The sequence below is a fragment of the Podarcis melisellensis genome (assembly GCF_964234715.1).
Source record: "Podarcis melisellensis genome assembly, chromosome: 10".
NCBI lineage: Eukaryota > Metazoa > Chordata > Lepidosauria > Squamata > Lacertidae > Podarcis > Podarcis melisellensis.
Window position 1 is genome coordinate 38,137,714 of NC_138542.1, and position 23,186 is coordinate 38,160,899.

A 23,186-nucleotide genomic window follows, 5' to 3' on the forward strand; every position below is an offset into this window, starting at 1 on the left:
TTTTGGGAAGTCTCCTCTACTTGTAGACGCTCCTTGTGTGATTTTAAATCCTGCTTGCGCAGGTTTCTAAATTGCAAAATGAGCCCTCATGAATAGAAAAGGCTCCTTGCTGAAGACCACCCTGCAGAGCTCCACGTGGAATCAAGACAGCATGCCAGAGAGGGTGAGGGACTTGGCACTGCACACTTGCAAGTTGTTATTGCGTGGACAGGCAGAGTCCCCAGATCCCGAGCGGTCCCCCCCCCCCGTCATATGGAATAACGACTCAAAACAATGTGCTATGGGATTAAATTGGCCACAACTTTATTAAATTTCAAATGTGGGTAGACCTTGGCTCAGGCATTGGGCGTTCTCCCTCCCCAGCCCCCAGCCGGGGACCTAGGGAGCATCAGGGTTATCCAGTGTGTGTGTGTGGGGGGGATGGGCCGGCTCTGGGGAACATATGTTCAAGCAGAGATAGCCGCCCCCGTTACGCCGTCGCCGCAGGAGAGAGCAATGACGACCTTTCGGCGTACGGTCAAAGCCTCTCTTCAGAAACCCCTTTAACGGGGAACCCTGGTATCGCCACCGCAAAGAGGAAGATGGACTAAATGATTCCGCCCAAGGCCTGATACCGCCAAAGTTGTGACGTTTTTGCTACGGGAAAGGCGAAACCTGCCAATGCAGGGAAATTCCTTTGCGGCCCTTTAACAGTGACCTTAACGTAGCAGCGCCTGCATACCTGCGAAGAAAAGTTGACCTGCAAAACCTATGAAGAAAAGTTAACCTGCAAAAGATGACATTAACTGAGGGTGGGTAGGGTGGGAGAAGCTCTGGAGCCAAGTAAGGATTCCCAGGTAAGATCCTCCCTTTATTGTGTGGGTAGGTAATCCCTCCCCTACCTGGCCTGGTCTCCTTGGCAACGCTTCCCCCAGGTGGGATTGGACAACTGACTGAGGTAGGCGGAGACCTCCAGGTATCCCACCTGAGGGAAGGCAAAGCCAAGCCTATGCTGATGGGGCCGCTCCAGATCTAGGGCTGCGCGCGTCCATGAAAAGGGCACCCCCGTTTTAAGCGGGGACCGGTCATTCTCAGAAGTGTAGCAATGACCTCAATCTACTATATATTTTGTAAAGCTGTTTGTTTCCTATGCATTTGGATACCTTTTAAGATATCGTAACCAAATGTTGCATGATGGTTCCTGAATCTAGGAGCAGTTTTCATCTGTGTTTGAATGCAATTGGATGCCATTTTGACTCAAGATGGTAGACAGAACCTTCCAAAAGGGCACTGATTTTAACCACTGGTCTCAAAACCACACCCAAACTGCTTTCTTTCTTTCTTTCTTTCTTTCTTTCTTTCTTTCTTTCTTTCTTTCTTTCTTTCTTTCTTTCTTTCTTTCTTTCTTTCTTTCTTTCTTTCATCTTCTGATCAATGCAGTGAATGAGACTGCTAGCATGGGTATAAATAAACAGTAAAGAAAATGAAGACTTAGCTTGCACTTGCCACTGCATGCTGCTGCTATGACGTTCTTGGTGGTTTGATTAGCTCAATTGCATAAACAGCTTACCTTGCTGCTTGTAATATTTCCAGCTGCAAAAAGAATTCCTGGCAGTCTTCTTTTTATAATTTTTTTAATTAATTTTCTCAATAAACAATCATTACATTAAAAATAAAATAAAAAAGACACAAAATAAAAAAATTAAACCATCTATATTCACTCTTGGGACGAGGGTAGCACTGTGAGTTAAACCACAGAGCCTAGGACTTGTTAATCAGAAGGTCAGCGGTTCGAATCCCCGCGACGAGGTGAGCTCCCGTTGCTCAGTCCCTGCTCCTGCCAACCTAGCAGTTCGAAAGCATGTCAAAGTGCAAGTAGATAAATAGGTACCGCTCCAGTGGGAAGGTAAACAGTGTTTCCGTGCACTGCTCTGGTTGGCCAGAAGCGGCTTAGTCATGCTGGCCACATGACCCGGAAGCTGAACATCGGCTCCCTCGGCCAATAAAGCGAGATGAGCGCCGCAACCCCAGAGTCGGCCACAACTGGACCTAATAGTCAGGGGTCCCTTTACCTTTACCTTTATATTCACTCATAATATTAATCCATGTTCTGGGATTCCTGAAATCCCTTGATTTTCCTCCCCTCCCTCCACTGGTTCCTTTGTATTACCGTATTTTCATTTATGCATGTCAACAAAAAATATTTATCTCCAATTACTTCCTTATTTAAACAGTTTCCATAACAAGTGGTTTCTTTTTGTTAATCCACCTGGCAGTCTTCCTTGATCTCCAGATGTTTGGGACTACAACTTGTATCACCCATAACCACTGGTTGTGCTCTCTGGGCCTGGTGGAGTCCATAACATTTGGAGGGTACTTGGCTGGGGGATGGTTGGTTCCTAGAGTACTATTTAAGGCCCCAAGTGTTGGCAATACCAGACCTTTACATTTAAGTTTCTCATCATTTTAGGACCTGGGCCCAAATACCTGTGTCCCCACATGCCAGTGGTGGATCTTCCATTAGGAAAAATGGGGCATTGTCCCACCAAGCTCAGTGTACCCTCAGTCAGCTCGCACCTTTCTGCCTTCTTTCAGTTTCCACTTGCTTAGACACAGTGTTTCTCTTATAGAACACAACAAGTAGGAGGGTAGGACAAAGCTTAGTTGGCTCTGCCTGCCATTGGCTCTGGCTGAATCGTCTGTTGGCCTATCAGCCTTACACCCTGTCAGTCAAAATGGGTACTAGTCACCACCACTGTGACATGCATTTTATTTTAGACAACATTAACAGAACTTTACACTTACTATAATGATACATGCATTTTGAAGGTCTTTAAAAAAAACTTACATCAAACAACCTCTTTTTGAGGGATGTCTTCTGCAGATTGCAGTTATCATGAGGAGATGTGGACAGGGATTGTAACATTATAACTTGTTTTAATTGGTCTGCCTTGTCCTATTGGAAACTTCATGTGGCTTTCAGTGTTTAAACGGTGGAAACACCAACTGAGTCATACCATATTCTAACACTCTACCACAACACAATCCTACTTTCATTCATAGTTTATAAGAGAAGGGTGGGTTTGGATAGTGTGTGTGTGTGTGTGTGTGTGTGTGTGTTGACCTGGATTGTCCTGCAAGTTGGCTTTTATTGACCATCAATGCACATTTGTAATCTCCTTTTAAATGCTCCTTCTTGCAGAAGCAGCATATGGTGAATCCAACCCCACAGCAAAGCTCACAGTGCCATGATCAGTTCCTATGCAATATGGAAACATTATCCAGTTCCATTGTAGTTTATACCACACTGAAGGATCCCATAATTTTTAAACTGCAGGATAGGGTTTTCTGAAAGTCACCTGGTTATTAGCCATGCCACTCCCTTTGAAATTAATATTAAAGCATTAAGTATAAATCCCAACCGGAGGCATCTTCTGAAAATAAATGCTTATATAAAGTGTCCCAGATGGAGTGTTGCTGATTAAATGAGTTACTCTGTTCAAACATACAGTATAACATTGGGACCAAAATATGGAGTCATTTGCTAACTCAAAAGCTTTAGGACTACTTTAGGACCTTTTAAACTAAAACCAGTGATCTTGCCTCAGTCTGCATCCATTAACATGAAAAGCATATTGCCCAATTGTTGCTGGTACGATGATGATTAGTTATACAGTGGTACCTCGGGTTAAGTACTTAATTCGTTCCGGAGGTCCGTACTTAACCTGAAACTGTTCTTAACCTGAAGCACCACTTTAGCTAATGGGGCCTCCTGCTGCCACTGCGCCACCAGAGCACAATTTCTGTTCTCATCCTGAAGCAAAGTTCTTAACCCGAGGTATTATTTCTGGGTTACCGGAGTCTGTAACCTGAAGCGTATGTAACCTGAGGTACCACTGTAAAGGTAACTCCACATGATGCTTTACAGAGAAATATGAGCAAAACATAGGTCACTATTCTGGTTATCTTTCAGTCTATGGTCTGAGGCAGTAATGCTTCTGAACACAAGTTGTTGGAAAGGACAGCACTCTTTTCCTTAGCTCTTACTTGAGGGTTCCCCACAGGCTTCTGGGTTGCCACTGTGAGAACAGAATGCTAGCCTAGATGGACCATTTGCCTGACACATCAGGCTCTTCCTATATAGAAGGTGGTCTAGACCCCAATTCTCCCTAAATACTGGAGCAGTGTCTATATTCTGGTGCCTAAGGTAAATTACAGCTCATAGTTATTGCTTTCTGGGAATGTTATTTATTTCTATTGTGTTTATATCCCACCTTACTTCCGTCATGGAACCCTGAGGGTTCCCGTGAGGTCATCCAGCCAGGCCTTGACCAGACACAGGCCTCCTTATCTTCAGCTAGGTGGTGGCCTCATGAACTTTCATTTTTGTCAGCATCATTATCTAGCCTTGCAATTCTCCAGGTTTCCTTTCTTCCTCATGCTCCAACCTGCCAATACGGCTGGCACATTTACACCATGCCAACCCCGCTGCCACCTTGCCTCTTTCCCTTTCCATCATGGTTTGTGGGAATGAGTCAACTGGAAGCAGGTCAGGGAAGCAACACAGCTCTACCACGCTATCTACTGCTGAATAGATGCATCTTGTCTGTAGTTCATGTGTAGGACTGTGTGCTGTGCATGCAGTACAGCCCAAGCTGGTTTGATATTTTGGACAATAGTCTAAAATTAGCTATCTGCACCAGTGGGTATGTAACAATTTGAGTATCAGTCTAAGACCGGAGAGACTCAGGATTGAAATCTACTTATCCATGAAGTTCAATGGATGCTCTTAGACCAGGAACAATCTCTCAGGGTTGGTATAATGTGAGGATGATTTCCATTCAGCTAGCAAACTACAAAACCAGCACTGCTAATTCAAAAGACTTGGTTCTACTTTGTGAACTAAAGGCTGTGATCTTACCTTTTTTAAAACCAGTCTGCTCTGATGGAAGCTAATAACATTCCTTCTGCACTCTCTTCTACAAAGCAACATACATTCACCCAGGCTGGGGACCATAAACACAGTTTCAAGAAACAGTTATTTCACCATCATGCTAACCCTCCAAGGTGGTGGCCCCCAAAGCTGCAAGAGGCAATAAAAACATATGCAGGAGATGGAATAAAGTTTTGTGCAACTGTGGGAAGGCCTTCAGGCAGTGATCTTTGCTATTAGATATGTGAGTTACAAGCATGCCCTCCCCTCTGTGCAATGCTTGTGGGAATGAAAAGGGAGAGAGGAAGAGGTCAAGCCATGAATAAATACAGTCCTGAGTATATAGTTTTTGATGTTGCTTCAAGTTGAGAGCAGGCATACATGAAACACAAGCTACATATACATTTTCCAGTAAATGAGCGAAAGACAAGGGAACAGAACACCTTTTAGTTATGTCTATTCATAAAGGCCAGAGGTTAGTTATGTCTCAAGGGAGCGAATGCTAGCAGTGAGTTACAAATCACCTTTATTACTACAGAAAGGATGTATACAGTTCAATATAAAGGAATGAGGCATTTTTCTAAAACAGGGCTGTTATAATTCAGACATTTTTTCTCTCCAGTGATGGGTCCTTCCAAGGCTTTGAAAAAGCTTATTGCTTGTTGGGTTCAATCCTCTAGATATGATGATAGTTTCTTTGTGCCTTTGTGTAACATCAGTATCAGCGAAAACAGTGCCCGGCATTATCCTGAGGGGGGAAAATGCAGCCTTATAAGCTTCCGCCTTATCTTTCATACACAGATTTCACAGTGGCACAACTCTGATGCCTTTTGCACAGCTTGCTTCTCCAAGAACAGAATTCAGTTCCTGGGTTTATCTTCCCCTCCTGTCTAATCGTCTTCTTGTTTTGACACAATGCCACTAAAATATCTCTTGAAAGCTAATTTAGATTAAAAGTAATCCTCCAAGCATCGTTGTCACGACACTCCAGGAGAATCAAGCTGAATTGACAAGAGAAATGGATACAATATTCTTCATGTTTTGCTAGAGGAGCTAGAAGAGGAGAAGGGAAATATTGTTGCATGAAACATTGACAGGGAAGCTGGAAGCAGAGATTTGCATTCATATCCATAGGTATAGACCAATTAAATGGTGATATTTGGACTCCAACTCTTTAGACACCAATTCGATTGATATCCAAATGCTGCATATGAACACAAACAAGCTTCTACTGCAATTCAGTTATTCCCTGTGAAGCCCAGAAGCACCAAAACATAAGATGCCAAAAGGGGGCAGGCGAATCCTCCAAGTGATGCTGAAATTAAAAGCAAATCATCATCATTTTGCAGCAGATTATTATTTTACAAAGAAATATGATCAGCAGACATCTGCATTTCACCTTCTCAGCAGCAAGAAGATATTATGCCACTTAATGTAGCATAGTACACATAGAGGGGAGATGGGGAATCTGTGGCCTTCTGGTAGTTGTTAGACACCAATCCCCAGCAGCTGCAGCCAGCCTGGCCAATGGCCATGGATGATGGGAACTTAGCCCAACAACACCTGGAGGCCCACACTGGAGGCTAACACTGACTTAGGTTAGGCTGTGTTCCATGTAGTTGTCAGGGACTGGGCAGAGGAGGAATGGTGGGGACTGCCTCCCCATCCTGACCCTTCCAGGATGGAGGAAGAGAAAGACAGTATAGATTTACAACAGGGGGTTGAGGGAGGTAGCAGCTCAGAGGCAGGTGAGAGGGAAAGCTGGGAAATCTGGGAAAGCTGGGAAATGTTTAGGGAAGTTTTTAAAATTTAATGCTGTATTGTTTTTAACACTTGATTGGAAGCCACCCAGAGTGACTGGGGAAACTCAGCCAGATGGGCGGAGGAAAGGGGAAAAAATAATAAATTATTATTATTATTATTATTATTATTATTATTATTATTATTAATCATGGGAGAACCGCAACAACACCCGGCTGATACGTTGTCATGAGAAAGCCTTCCAGACCCTCCATCTCCCAGAACTTGGCAAGCCTTAAAAGTAGGAGAGCAAAGAGCTCAAAGACAGAGGGCACATAACACCACCCATAGCAGTGATGAATGAGGAAGTGGGAGAGATGGGTGTGTGTGGAGATTCACTCGGGACAATGCCATTATCCAAGAGGCTGGGTTCTATAGCCTCTTTCTGTAAAGACTGAAATAAAAAAAAGATGGTAAGAAACTTTTTCTTGTCTTTATACTTTCCTGGGCAACCAGCTGGGAGCTGCTGATAGCATCCTGACAGTATTATTGTTACAAGCCAACCCACTCTCTGAGCAGTGAGAGACTCAGAGGTTCCAGAGCTTATCCGGGTTTAGGTTTCCTCAGAATGAAGGCCAGCAGAGACTGTGGTGTCTTAATGATATATTTATACCTCTATATAAACTGAGCTTAGAATGGAGGGGCTCACAGCATTAATACTCCCATAGATTTTGTTTCCTCTTTAGGTTTCCAGAGAAGCTCACCAAGTTCAGTTTAGGCTCAGCACAGAGCAAAACATGTCTGCCCCTCTGCAGCTTCTAGCTTTCTGCCTTTTCAGCTCCCTCACACACAGCTTTCTAGCCCAGCCCACCTTCAGCCTAATGTTCTCCATCACATAGCTATAGCTATTGCAACCTAACTCATTCTCTGAAGTGGCCAGCTATGGTAACAAAAGAAACTGGTCTGACCAGTTCCTCTCAGGTTCTAGATTCTAACCATCACTACATACAGAATACCAACCATTGGAAGGGACCCAGGGCAGCACCCCCCAAAAAAATCCCCTCTCATAACACTATATTTGGGCATACAGTGGTACCTCAGGTTAAGTACTTAATTCGTTCCAGAGGTCCATACTTAACCTGAAACTGTTCTTAACCTGGAGCACCACTTTAGTTAATGGGGCCTCCTGCTGCTGCCGCACTGCCGGAGCACAATTTCTGTTCTCATCCTGAAGCAAAGTTCTTAACCTGAAGCACTATTTCTGAGTTAGCGGAGTCTGTAACCTGAAGCGTATGTAACCTGAGGTACCACTGTACTGTATTAAGATAAATGTTCTTACTTCCAACATAAATTTGTCAATTTGTCTCTCCACACCTTTATTTTGGAGGTGATGGCTCCACACAGAACCTCTTCACCCCAAATTGCTTTTTCGCTTCAATGGAGTGGTGAGCATCAGATGCACAAAAGGGCTCATTGCATGTTGCTTAGGATTTCAGATGAGAGTCGTTGTCTGCTATCTGGCACTAGGTGGTATAATATTTGCTTTGCAATAGCCAGCAAATAAAAACTCAGCATGCACAGGATTTATTTTCAAGCGCAAAGGGCTTCAAATCAGAGTACTAATCCCACTTACAGTTAGTGTGGCCAATTTAGTTTTTCCCAGGTACTCTGGTGGCTAAAACTTGAGAGGCGAATTTATTTATGTCCTGCCTTTATTTCTGAACTGGGATACAGCAAAGCGAAATAAAACAAACCAAATGATTTTCCTGCACAGGAATTAATGCATGTTTGGCACCTAAAACTGAAACAGAATATCGAAATATTAGCAGCGGCAGTCATACATACAAAAGAATTATGAGAGTATTTTGAACATGGAGGGCTTAGCCACACTTACCTTTCCTCTGCTCTTTCTAGGCAGAGACTGTACTTTAAATCTCGGCTTTCCCTGTGAAAATCTACTCTTTAGCACTCAATCAGAGAAAATGTTAATCTGCAGAAAACCCAAACTGATATTTCCTCTGACTGAGCTGTAAAGAGCAGGATAAGTGTGGATAAGCCCTGACTTATTTTTTAAGTTGTGAGTTAAGGGTAGAAATCTAACTCGAATGTTAAGAAGGCAAGAAAACTTCACTGATACCCACACAGCTAATCCCAATTATAGAATGTCATTATAGACACACTGGCTCAGAAAAGAAATTCCATGGAAATACCATTAAGATCAACTGAAATTCCAAAGTACTAATTCATGTCAGATCACTACATGGCTCTCTATCCTTTCCATGTCTTGCTATCATTTTCTCTCTTCCCCCTTCCACATACACAATTTAATATTTTCTATCATTTTTCTTTACCTCACTAGTCCTTTGTCCTTGAGCATCCTATTTTTTCTAACCTCTGAGGGTCAGAAAACCATGTTCTTTATATTACATCTATTCTTTTTCAAAAAATAATAATTAAATATATATATTAATTTAGTTTTTCCTCAACTCACTTCCTCTTTGATTTGCCATGTTCCTTCCTTTTTATCTTTCAGTCAGCAGTTTCAGTATCCCTCCTATTGACTCCAGCCAAGGCAGAAGAGGGAGAGCATTGTTGTATAATCAAAGAGTGTTTTCCGGGTCTGACCTTATCGACTCTTTAAATCATATTTTTTTTGCGGACCTAAAATCCTCAGTTAAATAGAACTGCAGGATCATCCCCCCTCCATTCATGCACACCAGACAAAAAATAAAAAAACACCTGAGCACAAAGTAAATTAAATAACTTTAAAGCTAAAGGGAAGAAAGTAGAACAGACCATCACTGGGACCAAAATAAGCTTGCATATATCTGGGGGCATAAGTTAATTGCAAGTTGTGTCCCACATGCACCCGGCTTCCAATTATTTTCTTGATTTTTGTGACCTCAGTATTTTCTGCATTTATCTTTTCCTTTTTCAATATGTTTTCACTTCCAACCTGATTATAGAGAGCGGCCATTCTGCTTGGGGGAAAAACTGCAGGTGATTTGGCTATATAAAAGAAACCCAGCAATTTCACCAAGGCACTTTTTCATAAAACCGGCTACAACAAAGATCAGATTGACCCTTCATGCAACAGGACACAAAATTACATCCATTTATGGATGCCTCTTTGGAGAGCCCCACTACAGTCACTACAACGGGTGGGTGTTGCAACCCCAGCTTCAAGGAGCAACAGGGAGAGAAGAAGAGGCGCTTCTGTATGGTCCTGCAGCTCAGACTGTGTTAGACAACAGAGCCCCAGAGCCAAGATTGGATGTGCAAGTCTGGCAACCCTCTGTGCTGGACCCCCCCCCCACTACACATCACCAGACCCTTCTTATCTAATGGGTTGTGTTTGCCAGTGGCCTCTTGATCACACTGTCCATTGTGCCTGTGAGTTTGGACCCACTAGGCAGTGGAGGGTTGGCATAAGATGGACATGGGTATGCCAAAAGTTTTGTTATGATGCCGGCTTCCATCATGGATTCACAATAGGACAAGTACAGCTGGCTTCTCTGCCCAAAACATCAGAAAAGTCTAAATCGGGGTAACCTACGTACTACTCTCCAGATGTTGATGGACTATCAGTCTCATCATTCATGGGCTTTGCCTGTATTGACAGGGGCTAATGGGAGCTTGAGACCAGCAGTATCTTGAGGGCACCACTTTGGCTGGCTATGGCTCACAGAATGCAATGCTCAATAAGACCTAGCTGCTGCAAAAGAAGCAGCGGATTTCAATGTCAAGGTAATGGTTTGCTCTATAACATTTGCCCATAGGCTTTTTTCTCCTCTTATCTTTCACTGGCTTATTTTAATTGCTGCCGAGTGAAAAGAATAAAACAAGCAAAAAAAAAACAACAACCCTGAAAACAGAAGCAAACAAAGGCAGAATTTGTCAATAAAAAGCTAACTGTTTCAGGCATTTCTTAGGTCCCCAGTTTCCTGTAAGTTGTTGGGTTTTACAAGCTCCTTTCCAAGCTTTGCGTAATAGTTACTGCACAAATCCACACAGTTAAAAAACAACAACTGAAAACCTCTCCGGTAATCTAAGGAAACTACGAGTATAATAATGCATCAAACATTTAGAGCAGTGCAGGCCATGCACATAAATGTTATCAGGATCTTCATTTAACAGGGTCACCATTTTAAATATGAATTGTAACCTATGTTGCAAGCCATTTTATTGTTACTATTCATTATTTATTAAATTTCATCTGAAGATCACAGGGCAGTTCACAGCATAAGAATACAAAATGAGAATACAAAATAAATAAGAACAAGAACAAGAAAAACACACCAATAACACCCCTTGCACAAATACAATTAAAAGTATATAAAATGTTAATCAGCCAAAGGCCACTTTAAAAATAAACATTTTTGTCAGGTGCCTAAAGATATGTAACAAGAGCACCAGGTGAGCCTCCTCAAACATAATTCTGGAAATGTCCATCCGAGTACATCCAAGCTACAAAGTGGTGCCATCTGCCCCTAACTCGGACAACCACTCCAGAGGAATAAGGTAAAGGTAAAGGACCCCTTACCATTAGGTCCAGTCTTGGCCGACTCTGGGGTTGCGGCGCTCATCTCGCTTTATTGGCCGAGGGAGCCAGCATACAGCTTCCAGGTCATGTGGCCAGCATGACTAAGCCGCTTCTGGCAAACCAGAGCAGCACACGGAAACACCGTTTACCTTCCCGCCAGAGCAGTACCTATTTATCTACTTTGCACTTTGACGTGCTTTCGAACTGCTAGGTGGGCAGGAGCAGGGACTGAGCAACGGGAGCTCACCCTGTCGCGGGGATTTGAACTGCGGACCTTCTGATCGGCAAGCCCTAGGCTCTGTGGTTTAGACCACAGCACCACCCGCATCCCCAGAGGAATACCATGCTATCAAAAGCCACTGAGAACTCAGGAAGTAATAAGAAGGAGAAATTGTCTCTGCCTCTTTCCTTTGCCTCTCTGTATGGTGACAAAGGTCACTATGCAGGGTGATCAAACCAGTTTCTGTGCCAAACTCCAACTGAAATGGATCTAGAAAATCATTTTCCTTCAAGAGCACCTGGATTTGCCATAGCCAGAAACTACAAACACCTGTCTATACATGCAGCTGAAGTTAGCAGTGTCCATGGGGGAAGATTTTAAATGTATACAATTACACTCATAGGCCTCATTGCTGTCTCAGTTTAGCACAAGTCTAATCTGTATTCCCAATTCCTAGTTCATGGCTACATGAAGCCACATGCCCATTGGGAGGATATTAACATATGGACGGTATGAGTTGTGGAGTGTAGGCAGCTATTTTTGTAGTCATCAGGTGATGGCCATACAAACCTGTGAAAAACGAGGGGGGGACAAAAGTTTCTCATCATAAAAAGAAATAAAGATATATATATTGAAACTTCCATAATAACTTACAAGTGTGGAGCTGGTCAAGCAATGTTGTGAGCAAAATCCAGAAAGAAATGCATCTGAAAGGACAGTCACAGAGCTATTTTGTGTGTTATTTTGAACCCTAATGTGCCATCAGTGGTTTGTTTCCACAATTATGAAAACTGTGTCACCTCAGATCATAATTCTCTGTCATGGTTCTTGTAAAGAATTTCCCACAACAACTTATATTATTCCAATTTCACTGATGATTTGTGTGCCCTGCTCTTACTGAAGTGGATGAGCTCCCTTCTCAGAACAAAAGTGCTAAAGGCAGGTGGCCCTTAAGTACTGCAGGACTCTCAAAAACATGGAACAGAAGGAAACTAACAGCAACCATTGGTTTCTGGTAGAAGGAATAACAAATTAATGCTCCCGAACTGTATAGCTGCCTCAGTTATTGCTCTTGGCAGTGCTTTCTGATTCACTGCTGTCATCTTTTTTACAAATAGGAGTAAATGCATTGGGAAAATGTAATCATAAAGCATTTAGGGCATTCATAAGTAGATGGGTAGGTGAACAATTTGCTCCCTTTCAGTGTAAAAACAATGCAGTGGTTATGTATTAGCTTTCAGACATGAAGTGAAAATCAATAGTACACATGAACATTTCATTTTGCTAGTATTTGGGGCTGTGCAATTTTCTGATTTGGTTTCTCTACAGCAGGAGCCCACACAAGTTAGGAACCAAGAGTGCAGTCTGGCACTGTTAAAATCAATGGACTTTTTTTGCCATTGATCTATTCAAGAGAGAGAGGGAGACCAGTACAATATGGAGAAAGTTTTTCTCCTCTCATAACAGTAGAACATGTAGACATCCAATGAAGCTGAGTGTTGGAAGATTCAGGACAGATTAAAGAAAGTACTTGTACATGCAGTACAGTTAAACTATGGAATTCACTCCCACAAGTGTGATGGCCTCCAACCTAGATGGCTTTAAAAGAGGATTAGATAAATTCATGGAGGACAAAGCAATCAATGGCTACAAGCTATGATAGCTATGCTCTGCCTCCTGCTATGGTTGAATCCTGGGATGACTTGAATACGCCTGATTTTATTTGGGATCTAGGATTCACCCAGAGCAGTTGCACAGCTCTAACTGCATTCTTCCCTGTGAACTAGCACAATGTTTTGTCACCTGCTGTAGCCTTTGCCCACATGGTGTCCTCCAGATGTTTTGGATGATGACTCCCACCAGCTCCAGCCAGCATAGCAACATGCTTCCGTGATGCCACCAATATGCAATCATATCCAATCTGCAAATATCTGTGCTGGGATATAGGATTGCATTCTAAGAACACAAAACGTTCTGGTGTAGCCCACCTGTTGTTTCATAAGTGTTGCTGTCAGGAGGGTAGTTTAGAAGAGGAAAGACTTTTCAATCGGTGAAACTTATTAACAGCAGAGTTAAATTATGTTACTGCAGAGGATAATTTGTTCATGGGTGCTATCTTCCAAATTACCAAGGCATGAAATAAATTTAAGCATTTTAAAAGTATGTTAATGAAAGTAATTCCCTATACATCTATCTGCAAAATCTATTGTATACAGCACTATATATCTATGGTATATACGGATCTGCATCCATTTATCTGTCATAGAGTTTTACTCTTTTCAGAACTAGATACTGCGTTTGAAAAGAGATCATGTAAGCAGGTTCAAGACGTGCTTTCCCCTAAATAAAGTGGTGCATGACTTTAGCCATCTTCAGACTTTGAAGGGAAGCATTGCTGGATGACAGTCTAATAATCTGGCAGATCCATGTTCTAGATCCAAAGTCATTATCTTGAGGCTTGAGCTGTTGTTAATTATGGGGTGCATTTAAAATACCATGGTGCAAAATGTTAGTCCAATGGGATATTACATGTGCACCAGATTCCAGTTAAATATGGTTGGTTCATGATCTGTTATTTCCATTTTTTTCACACAAAAAATACTGAATGAGGGGGGAATGAATAAGTATCTATTTTAATCTAGTAAACGAATGTGTTTAATTTTTGTCAATGTTTGCCCAGACAATTTAACCAATGGGTGTTTTTGCTTTACTCATCAAACATCCAACCTCGCACGTTCAAGAAATGTCTAGAATAAAATAAAAGTTTCCATTTAAATCATGAGCAGCCTAAGAAGAAACATCAATTGCTCCCATATATGCCTCAGCTTTAATTCTCAGTCAATACGCCATTAACTAAAATTCTGATGAGCTTGTGTGAGGCAGCCTGTGAATGTTGTGATTCAGACAAGAACATGATAGACGTATCACTCCAACATCCCTCCCCAAAAATTTGTGTCTGGAGACTGTGGTAAAATAATTCCCTTATTAGATACTAGGCCTGTCAGTCACAAAACTGAACAGACACACCAGCATGCTCCACCCGCCCTTTAAGGTCTGGCATGTTCCTTATAGGAGAACCCAGATTTGCTTCTAAGCGATTTTGAAGGAGTCACTCATCTCAGGAATCTCTCAAATCCCTCTGAATTAGCCTGATTTGGCTCAGGACTCACCTGAATCCCACACACACAGCCTACTTATCTGCTTGTCTTAGATTTTTAGAGGAAGCTCCAAAAGGACAAATAAGGACAGGGTGAAAGGGAACTTTTATACATCCCACTAGAAGGGTTTCCTTTTGGGCAGAGGGATCCATGTGGCCTTGGAGGGAAATGTTCAGTGTGAAAAGAATGAAAAGTCCCTCCATCCCTGCTGACTGTCAATTTCTTCCTTCATATGATCACCAACGAAACAATCAATAGTCTGCAAGCTAAAAAGGTCAGTATCAATATTAAAACCCCAGGCCGTCTTGCTCTGATGGTTTTGACATTTGCTCTAAGTATGTCTAAATGAACCTCTCTGCTGAGCATCACAAAAATACCTTTCCGTGCCTCCACGTCTGAACAATAGCTGATGTCCTTATGGATTCTTCTGAAAGGAAAGTAGTTGATGTGATTAAGATATACTGTTTTTTATGAGAGTCATCATACCAGTTCTATTGCTCTGCAGCTGGTTCTGTAGGCTTAATGGTCAAACAAATTGCCAAAGAAGCCCTAAAGCAGTGAAGTTGGTGACACACACCAATGCTTCAGGGAGACTCAGCTGAACTCAGCTGGAAAGTTCAAGATCCCCCATATGGTCAGGAAATGTTGATGCTTTACTATAATTGCAGTATAAAAGTGAGGGATAATAACAAAATTTAGTGCAAATGAACAGTCCATCTGGAAACACCCTAAGTCACTTATATCCAAGTCTGGTTAAGCAAATTTAGAGTGCAGAGTTTTTTTTTGGGGGGGGGGTCATTTCCTCAGTAATAATCAAGTGTGCTTTGAATGCTAGAATACTATGAAGTTATAGTTATGGGCACTTAGTTCCCTTCCAAAAAATGTTCTGGTGAGAGGGCCTATGGGTGTTGGAAACTGATGCAGAGAAACATAAATTTAAGTTATCTAAAAGGATTGAAGTAGGGTGTCAGGGACTGGCTAGTTGAGGGAAAACTCTCTGTTTTCTGCTGTATCGGAACAAACATTAATTTGCAGAAAACTTGGTGTTTGTTCTGATTCAGTAGTAACAATGGGTTTCCCTAAGGAAAGCGATGGCTCAAAAAGAAACCTCTCTGGCCCAAGACTAGTAATCATGAGACAAATGAATGTGTGGATGTACCCTTATTTATACAACACTAGGATGCTAAACTGGAGGGAGATATTATACCACTTGAAAATCTTGTGAAACTATGGCTGCTTACACACCATACATTTAAAGCAGTGTTTCTCCCCAGTGAATCCTGGGAACTATAGTTTGCCCCTCAAAGGCAAATTCCCAACATCCTTAACAAACTATAGTTCTCAGGGTTCTTTCTTTGGGGGGGGCGTACTTGAATTGTATTATGAATAGCCTGGGTATGCTGTTCAACCTCAGCCACAAGATATACCCATGTTTTCTCTCCAGATGGGTGCATGAACACATATAAAAACACATAATGATTAGTTATTTCTTTATTCCATCTCTACACTTTTTTTTTGAGAGGCTTCTTTTCCTTGCTCCTGTCTTCCTGTTCCAAAATGAGCTCCATTTATTATGAAGATGTGCTGATAGGCCTGTCTTTTACAACTTGCAATGACTCAGTGCTCTTCCTTAGCAAAGTACTATGAATACAACATCTGCACCCATAGTAAAATAACCAGTTTGTCCTGCGTCTAAACAAAAACAAAGTACTTCAGAGAGACCTGCCCCCAGCACATAAACAATTTTCATTGTCAGTATTTTAAGTGTTGTATTAACAAATCTTCTTAGCTCAGACTACTGAATGATAAGTGAACCAGAGAAAGGAGCAGCCTGGCTAAAAGTAGCCAGGTAGCATATTATGAAAACTACATGGGTTAATCTTGTCAAAGGGCTACAGAATTAAACTGACTATTGATTCTTCATGTAATCCTGTATTTTAATTAATGTATAGATTTGAAGATGTTTCAATTACAAAAGTGTGCTAATGCATTAAACAACTTAATCACATTAAGCATTATTCTAAAATATAAATATATATTTTCGCTTGCATATTCTCATTTCAAAGTTGGCAGAGATCAAATTCATTTATGAAACATGGACAAGAGAGGGCAAGATGTGTTTACCTTCTGCTTTAAAAAGTTTGATTTATTTCAGTAGGAAAGTAAAGCATGTGAATAGTAGCTCCTATTGAAATCAATCTACACATATTTATATTTCAAATAACTGCCTCTGTCCATGGAGGCCTAGAAAACAGCCATCATGGGAGTAGTCATGTCCAGCTTCATTGGACATCCATACATTCTAGTGTTATGAGAGATGGAGAACAACTTCCCTCTAAAAACTTTCTCTGTGTCTTACAAAATTTTATAAACTCGTGCAGCCTCTTATTAACCTTTTCTCCTTTTTTATAATATTTTTTATTAGTTTTCAATTACAACAATCCAATAATCGCCTCATTATAACAATGCCAAATTATAATAAAATTAATAATACCAATCATTGAGATGCCAAATTATACAATTTAGGTGGTGCCCTGCATACTAGAATTGATGGTTTGATGATTTACTTTATTTTTGCTTTCCAAAATACTTATTAACCTTTTCTCTAAATGGAAAAGCCACAGATGCTGTATCCTTCTTCTCATAGGGGAGCTCTTTCATCCCTTTGGTATTTCTCCTTGATCCTTTCTGAACCCTTTCTAGCTCTACAATATCCGTTTTGAGGTGAGACTATGAATGAAAGCAAGTGCTGATCCTTATGCACCAAAAGGACATTACCCATGCCCAAAATACATATATCAGCATGCTCAAATGTAAATAATGATGATGATAATAATAATAATAATAATAATAATAATAATAATAATAATAATAATAGTAATAATAATGTTTAAGGGGCCAAAAAGTGGCTGAGTGCATGCTGTTTAGGGCAGGGAAGATGACTGCAGTATCCTCAAGAAGTTATGGTAGACTGACTGGGACCTTGAACATGAACATTCCACACTGTAATAACAAAAAGGCAGGATTCTTTATTTTTTCAACTTCACTTTATTTTCAAAAACACATATAGCACAACTGTAATTACTGCCCATGTACATTTCTATGCAACTGAATGTTAATTAAGTTATGAGGCAGTCGTCTAGATAAAAAAGACCTGTTAAATGATCTGTCAGTTACCATAAATATTTTAATTTAAACATCTCTCTTTAATCTGGAGACATATAGTGATAGAGCTTAAGAAGTTATTTTGTACATGTTACTATAGGAGAATACAGACAACAATAAATGATTATTAGTTGAGAGGTTTCAGCCTCTGGCCCTGAACAAACTAAAGTTATTTGCACTTAATTCCCATTAGCATTAACGAGGCATGTTAGTCATGCTGAAGTCAAGATCTGTTGATTCCAATGGGATTTCAGCCCAGCTAACTTCTATTGGATTGGGGCCTGTGTCTCACCTAACTTGGTACATTGCCACCATCACAGCAGTTGAGGATCCTCTGTCACTTTATGAGAACAGATCGTTCATGAAAAGCCTAACACACTAATTTATTTTTTACAGAATTAAGTTGCAGAATAAATCTCCCCTGTCCCATTCCTGAAAAACTCATTCCCTTGACCCAAAACTCTGTGATGTACATATGACCACTTGGAATACACCAGAGTTGTTGGACAAGGATGATCATGTAGAAGTGAGTCCCAGACAAAGTTTACTTTCACATTGTGTGTTAGAAGGGCAGAGTCTAGCGACTTAATCACCACTCAGGCATACTGAAATCAGAATGCAAAGTTACATGCCAAGTCTGCAACCTTAAGCATTGGGAGTAAGCCCTGGTAAATTCATTGTTGCATGGCCTATTTGGACAGATGTTTGGTGATAGCTCAATATCACCATGAAAGCATTGGTTACCCATGTTCCCTTCAATCACTGTTCCCAGTTTTCCAGGTTTTGCACAAAGGCAAGAATTACACATCTCTTGGATATGGGTACAAACAACCTTCTCATCCACTTTGACTGAGACCTGGTTGCAGGGGATGAGAAAGAACAAGTCCTTCATTCCTCCTCTGTTGCTACTTTCATGTACAAAGCTACCTTAGGTATTACCGGATTCCAAACAATGTATTGAGAGACAACGGCTGTGAAGTAGATGCAGATACCCTTCTTCCTACTTTTTTTTTTTAGTCTTGTCTCACACTCTTCCCAGAGGAGCACACCTTGGCAATATCTGGCTGCAGGTTAGGTTGTTTATTTGCATAACTCTAGTGTGACTGCTCCCTATTTCACAAGTAATGAACAAATACAAAGACTAGGCTTCCTCAACCTCAGCCCTCCAGATGTTTTTGGCCTACAATACCCATCATCCCTGACCACTGGTCCTGGGAGTTGTAGGCCAAAAACATCTGGAGGGCTGAGCTTGAGGAAGCCTGACAAAGACTCACAAGAAAGGTAGAGAAGGGATGACAATGTTAAATTGGTTGACCCAACCAACAAGAACATTTTAACACATGCTAGAACAACAACAAAAAAGTAGATGTAGGGAGGGAAGAGAAACATCATGGAAGTGGGGTGGGAATCAACTTTTACATTAAATTTGAATTAATTTGATATTAATTTGTTAATTATTTTGAAAAGCAATAAAAAGTAATTGGCAAAAAAATGAGATGTAGAAGAGTCTGTATGTGAAAGTTTGTCCTATTTCTTTCCGTGGGGATGGGGAACTTGTGGCCCTCCAGACATTTTGACTCAAAATACCATTATGCTCAACTGTCAGGGATGGTGGGAGCTGTACACTACATTTCCAGAGCCACAGGTTCCCTATCCCTCATTAAAGTATTCACTGAAGAAAGTCCCAATGTCTATCACCCTGCACCTCCCAAAATCAAGAACGTATTAACTCTAAAAATTGCAAAGAAGTGTGCATGGGGAGTAAAAATCAGCCCTTAAGTGTAGGTGAAATTCACTCAGTCAAAGAAGTCTACAGAGTTAATTATCACAATGTGAAGGCAAGAAGAACTAGCAAACTGCAGCTTGTACAACATGAAAGACCTGAATATATAAACATAAACTGCAGGAATACATCAGACAACAAACTAATGAGAGAAATTAACCTGTACTTAATATTTGAGATTTGAGAATTACATTGCAAATCGCAAAAAAATGTTCAGAAGCGTTAATAAATTACTACAAATCTATGATAGCTGGCCAGTAATTTACGTGTTTCCATTAAGAAATGATAGTTTAGAAAGCTCAATAATAAAGCATTTAATATTGTGTCAAACAATGCAGCCACGTTTTTTTTTTAAAAGGCAGTCAACCAAAAATTCTTTATGAAAAATCTCTTCATAACATCCTGACTGTAGCCTGAAGAATTCAGAAAAAGGTTTTCCTTGTCAAGCTATTATTATTAGATTTATTAACCAACCTTCACCTTAAGGTTCTGGGGTGGATTACAATAACATGAGCAATACAAATTAAAACCAAACCATATTTTTTAGAAAAGTTTTATCAAGTGTCTTTTTCCAGCCATTTTGAAAACAAACAAACAAACAAACCTCCCAATTAGAATGCAGTGAATATAGCTTCTGTTTAGGCATTCTAAATATTTCTATTTTGTTGTTGTCTAAAAGCAGGCTTCTCACACAGGTGTTCCATCTGGCAGCCATGTACTGTAGGCGACCAGTTTTTTTTAACAGATGGCATACATATTGCTTGAAGCCTGGGTCTAACATTTTGACAGGCTTGGTCTAAAATATCAGTTCAGGAGCTAACGAAATTCATTCTTGTCTATGTCTTCATGCCCAGGACCTTGATATTGGATACATTTTGTTGGACATTTGCAGTAACAATAAGCAATATACCAAATAAAGGGTCCCAGGTCTTATTTCGTCCTGTGGCAGTGTAAAACCTATTCATTTACTCTTCAGTTGAATAATATGGAGGAAAGGAAAGAAGCAGCTGATCTGTAAAATGTGCATCAGCTTCAGAGAGATGGAAGACCAATTTTTCAGAAGCAAACAATGGGTAAAGGTGCTCATAAGGAGCTACTGCAACTCAAAGTTGTGGAAACTCCTAAATATTGTATTGTGCATAACAAAGTTCCAGGTATATTGTATATGGAGTTTGTGGTTCATCAAATAATTCCCCTTTCCCCTTCTATGGCTAGGCCTAACCCTACGTTTGTCAGCTTTGCTCTGCACACAGGGCAGGGAAGAGCTTTCAAAGGTTATAACATGCATAATATGATGTCCACACTGGTCTTTTATATGGTGCAGTGAACAAGATTATCATCACCAGAGATGTTATAATGCATTGGCAGTGGGTTGTATGTAAAATACTGAGAAAGAATACTTCACGGAAAACTGGTGTACAGACAGATGATGTACAAATGTATGCTGTATAACCCATAGGGTAACTGCTTTTCCTGATTTAGATTAAGATTTCAGTTCATCGCCACCAAAGTCTATTTGGTTTTTTATTATTAAATGCCTCTGAACTGTCCTACAGGAGCTTTGCTATTAGGCTGAATGGACTAAATTATTTCTATCAGTAAGTTTAGAACATATGAGAATCAGTTATAATTTTTATTTATATGACAAAGAGTTCTCTAACTCGGAAGCTCTTATGCCACCAGAATTTGGCCCCATAAGAAGATACCACTTATCTACCTCATCCTAATGTTTCTCCAGGGCATTATATATTACTAATTTGTTCTCAGGAAAACAAGGACAGTTTTCAGCTATGTAGACAACAGCAACGTCTCCCCTATTGCTGTTTCTGAGTCCTGACTGTGAGTGGAACTGATTCCAGTATCAGAGTCTGTATCATTTATGTCTAAACTAGTCACTTTGTGAAGGAGATCAGTCCCTGAAAAACTCTTGGTGGAAATTTCACTGTCCTTTGCTTGCTCCTCATTAGGTGGGTGCCTGATTTCACTTTTGGCCTTAGCATGCAAAGCATTAAGCTCTTCCACAATCAGTTCATACTCCTTTTCCTTCTTTTGAAGCATCAGGTCCCTATATTTTAACTCCTGCTGAATGCAGTTTAGTTGAGAATGGATCCTTAAGGCATCTTTCATGCTTTTCTCCAATTCGTTCTTGACACTTCCTACATCGGAACTCTCCATTTCCTCCTTAGGCGGTTCCTCTGTCCACATGTCTCCGTTTCTTCCAATGTCATTAACCTCTCGTTCAATTTCCGCAGAGAGCTTTTCAATAAGCTCTTTGTGGTGCTTTAGTCCTTCTTCCACTTGTAACATCCCCTCTCCTTTGCCCGAGCTTTCTGGCATCTGCTGGTTGCTTTGAGGCATGTCTGTTTCTTCTTCAGCATCACTGGATGTTGCCATTAAATAAGACTCCTGCACATAATTTCCTCCATCACCTTCAAGCTGATCTAGGTGAAATTTGGCTTCACACTGTTCGATTTCTAGATCCAGTTCCTTCATTCTGTTGATTTGCTGGTGAATGGTGTGGTCCTGAGAAAGGATCAAGTGGATGAGAGTCTCTATGTTGTCCCTCTCTTGCAGGACTCCTTCTTGTTTAAGTTTGGCCAGCTTCCGGAAGGTTTTCCTAACAATCCTCTTTTGCTTGTCCACTGGCAACATCTTCATGTAATTGGCCGGGCTCAGGTCCCAGGGTTTTTCAAGATTTGGAACAAGCTTGGCTTCAGCTGTCCTCCACAATGGAAATGGGGGGAAGGCATCTGCCTTGACCAAGACAAAGTGCAAATTAGGCTGCTCTTCCCCCCAGGCTTTCCAGAGTCTCAGCATTTTAGTGAGAGGTGGAAGGACCCTCTCAGAACCTCTCCATTTTTCTATGATGCAGTAATCCTTGGGCTGTCCAAAAAGAAACTTCTTTTCTGCATAGGTGGCTTGATGTTCCTCAAGCAGAGCTTCAATTACTTGAGTGCAAGTTGTGCGCTTTGTCAATCCGCTAACAATTTTCTCTTCCTGACAAACCCAGACCACAATTTCTTGCTCTGTAGAACCCATCTCTTTTTCTGGTGACCTGGAATTAAAGAAAGCAAATATTATACAGAGCACTTGCTATCTCTGAAGCTTTGAACATGATATGTATTTGAGGTGTTTAAACTGTGGGTGGATTTCAACCTTTTAAAACCATCTAGGAGGGTGGGGGTGAGGAAATTCACAAGTTCAAAGAGGTTATGGCTGTGATCTGCATGCTCATTAAAGCTACTCTTTATATTAACATGCGGGAAGTAACTCTATGTAGTTTCACGTTCAATTCTTTATAGCTGTCCATGGTAGCTTACTAGCTGATACTGAACAATCATGTATAATAATAATTAATAATAATAATAATAATAATAATAATAATAATAATAATATATGCAACACTTCCTCCCAAAGGAGCCCAGGGAATCTTACAGAGGAAACTGCAGCCACCTCAGTTTCTGTTCCCAGACTTTGGAACTCCCTTCCTTGATAAGCTAGACTGGCCCCCTCCTTGCTGTCCTTTCGCCAGCATGTGAAGACGGTTTTATTCTGACAGACTTTGAGGAACTGACTGGTTATTTTTTCAAAATAAAAAGCTTTTAATAGTGTGGTACTGTTGCTAGCCGTACTTTAATAGACTTGCTTTTGTATTGTTTTAATTT

The 23,186-nt window shown here is 40.8% G+C and overlaps 1 protein-coding gene and 1 long non-coding RNA gene across 4 annotated transcripts in view; one reads left to right on the forward strand and one right to left on the reverse strand.

The window, feature by feature from the left end:
- Window positions 1-1,225: 1,225 nt before the first annotated feature.
- RASSF9 (Ras association domain family member 9) overlaps window positions 1,226-23,186 on the reverse strand; it is a 54,559-nt gene continuing 32,598 nt past the window's right edge. For 2 of the 3 annotated variants that reach the window (XM_081926599.1, XM_081926600.1), the window contains exon 2: window positions 19,602-22,576. In XM_081926599.1, coding sequence (XP_081782725.1) covers window positions 21,310-22,576 — 1,267 coding nt within the window. In that variant the 3' untranslated portion in view covers window positions 19,602-21,309. Of the gene's footprint in view, window positions 1,236-19,601; window positions 22,577-23,186 lie in introns of those variants that run through there. The other variant, XR_014172096.1, reaches the window with a different exon arrangement.
- On the forward strand, window positions 17,537-19,871 carry LOC309378492. Its single transcript, XR_014172105.1, has 2 exons — window positions 17,537-18,559; window positions 18,605-19,871. It is a non-coding gene; the product is annotated as an uncharacterized lncRNA (long non-coding RNA).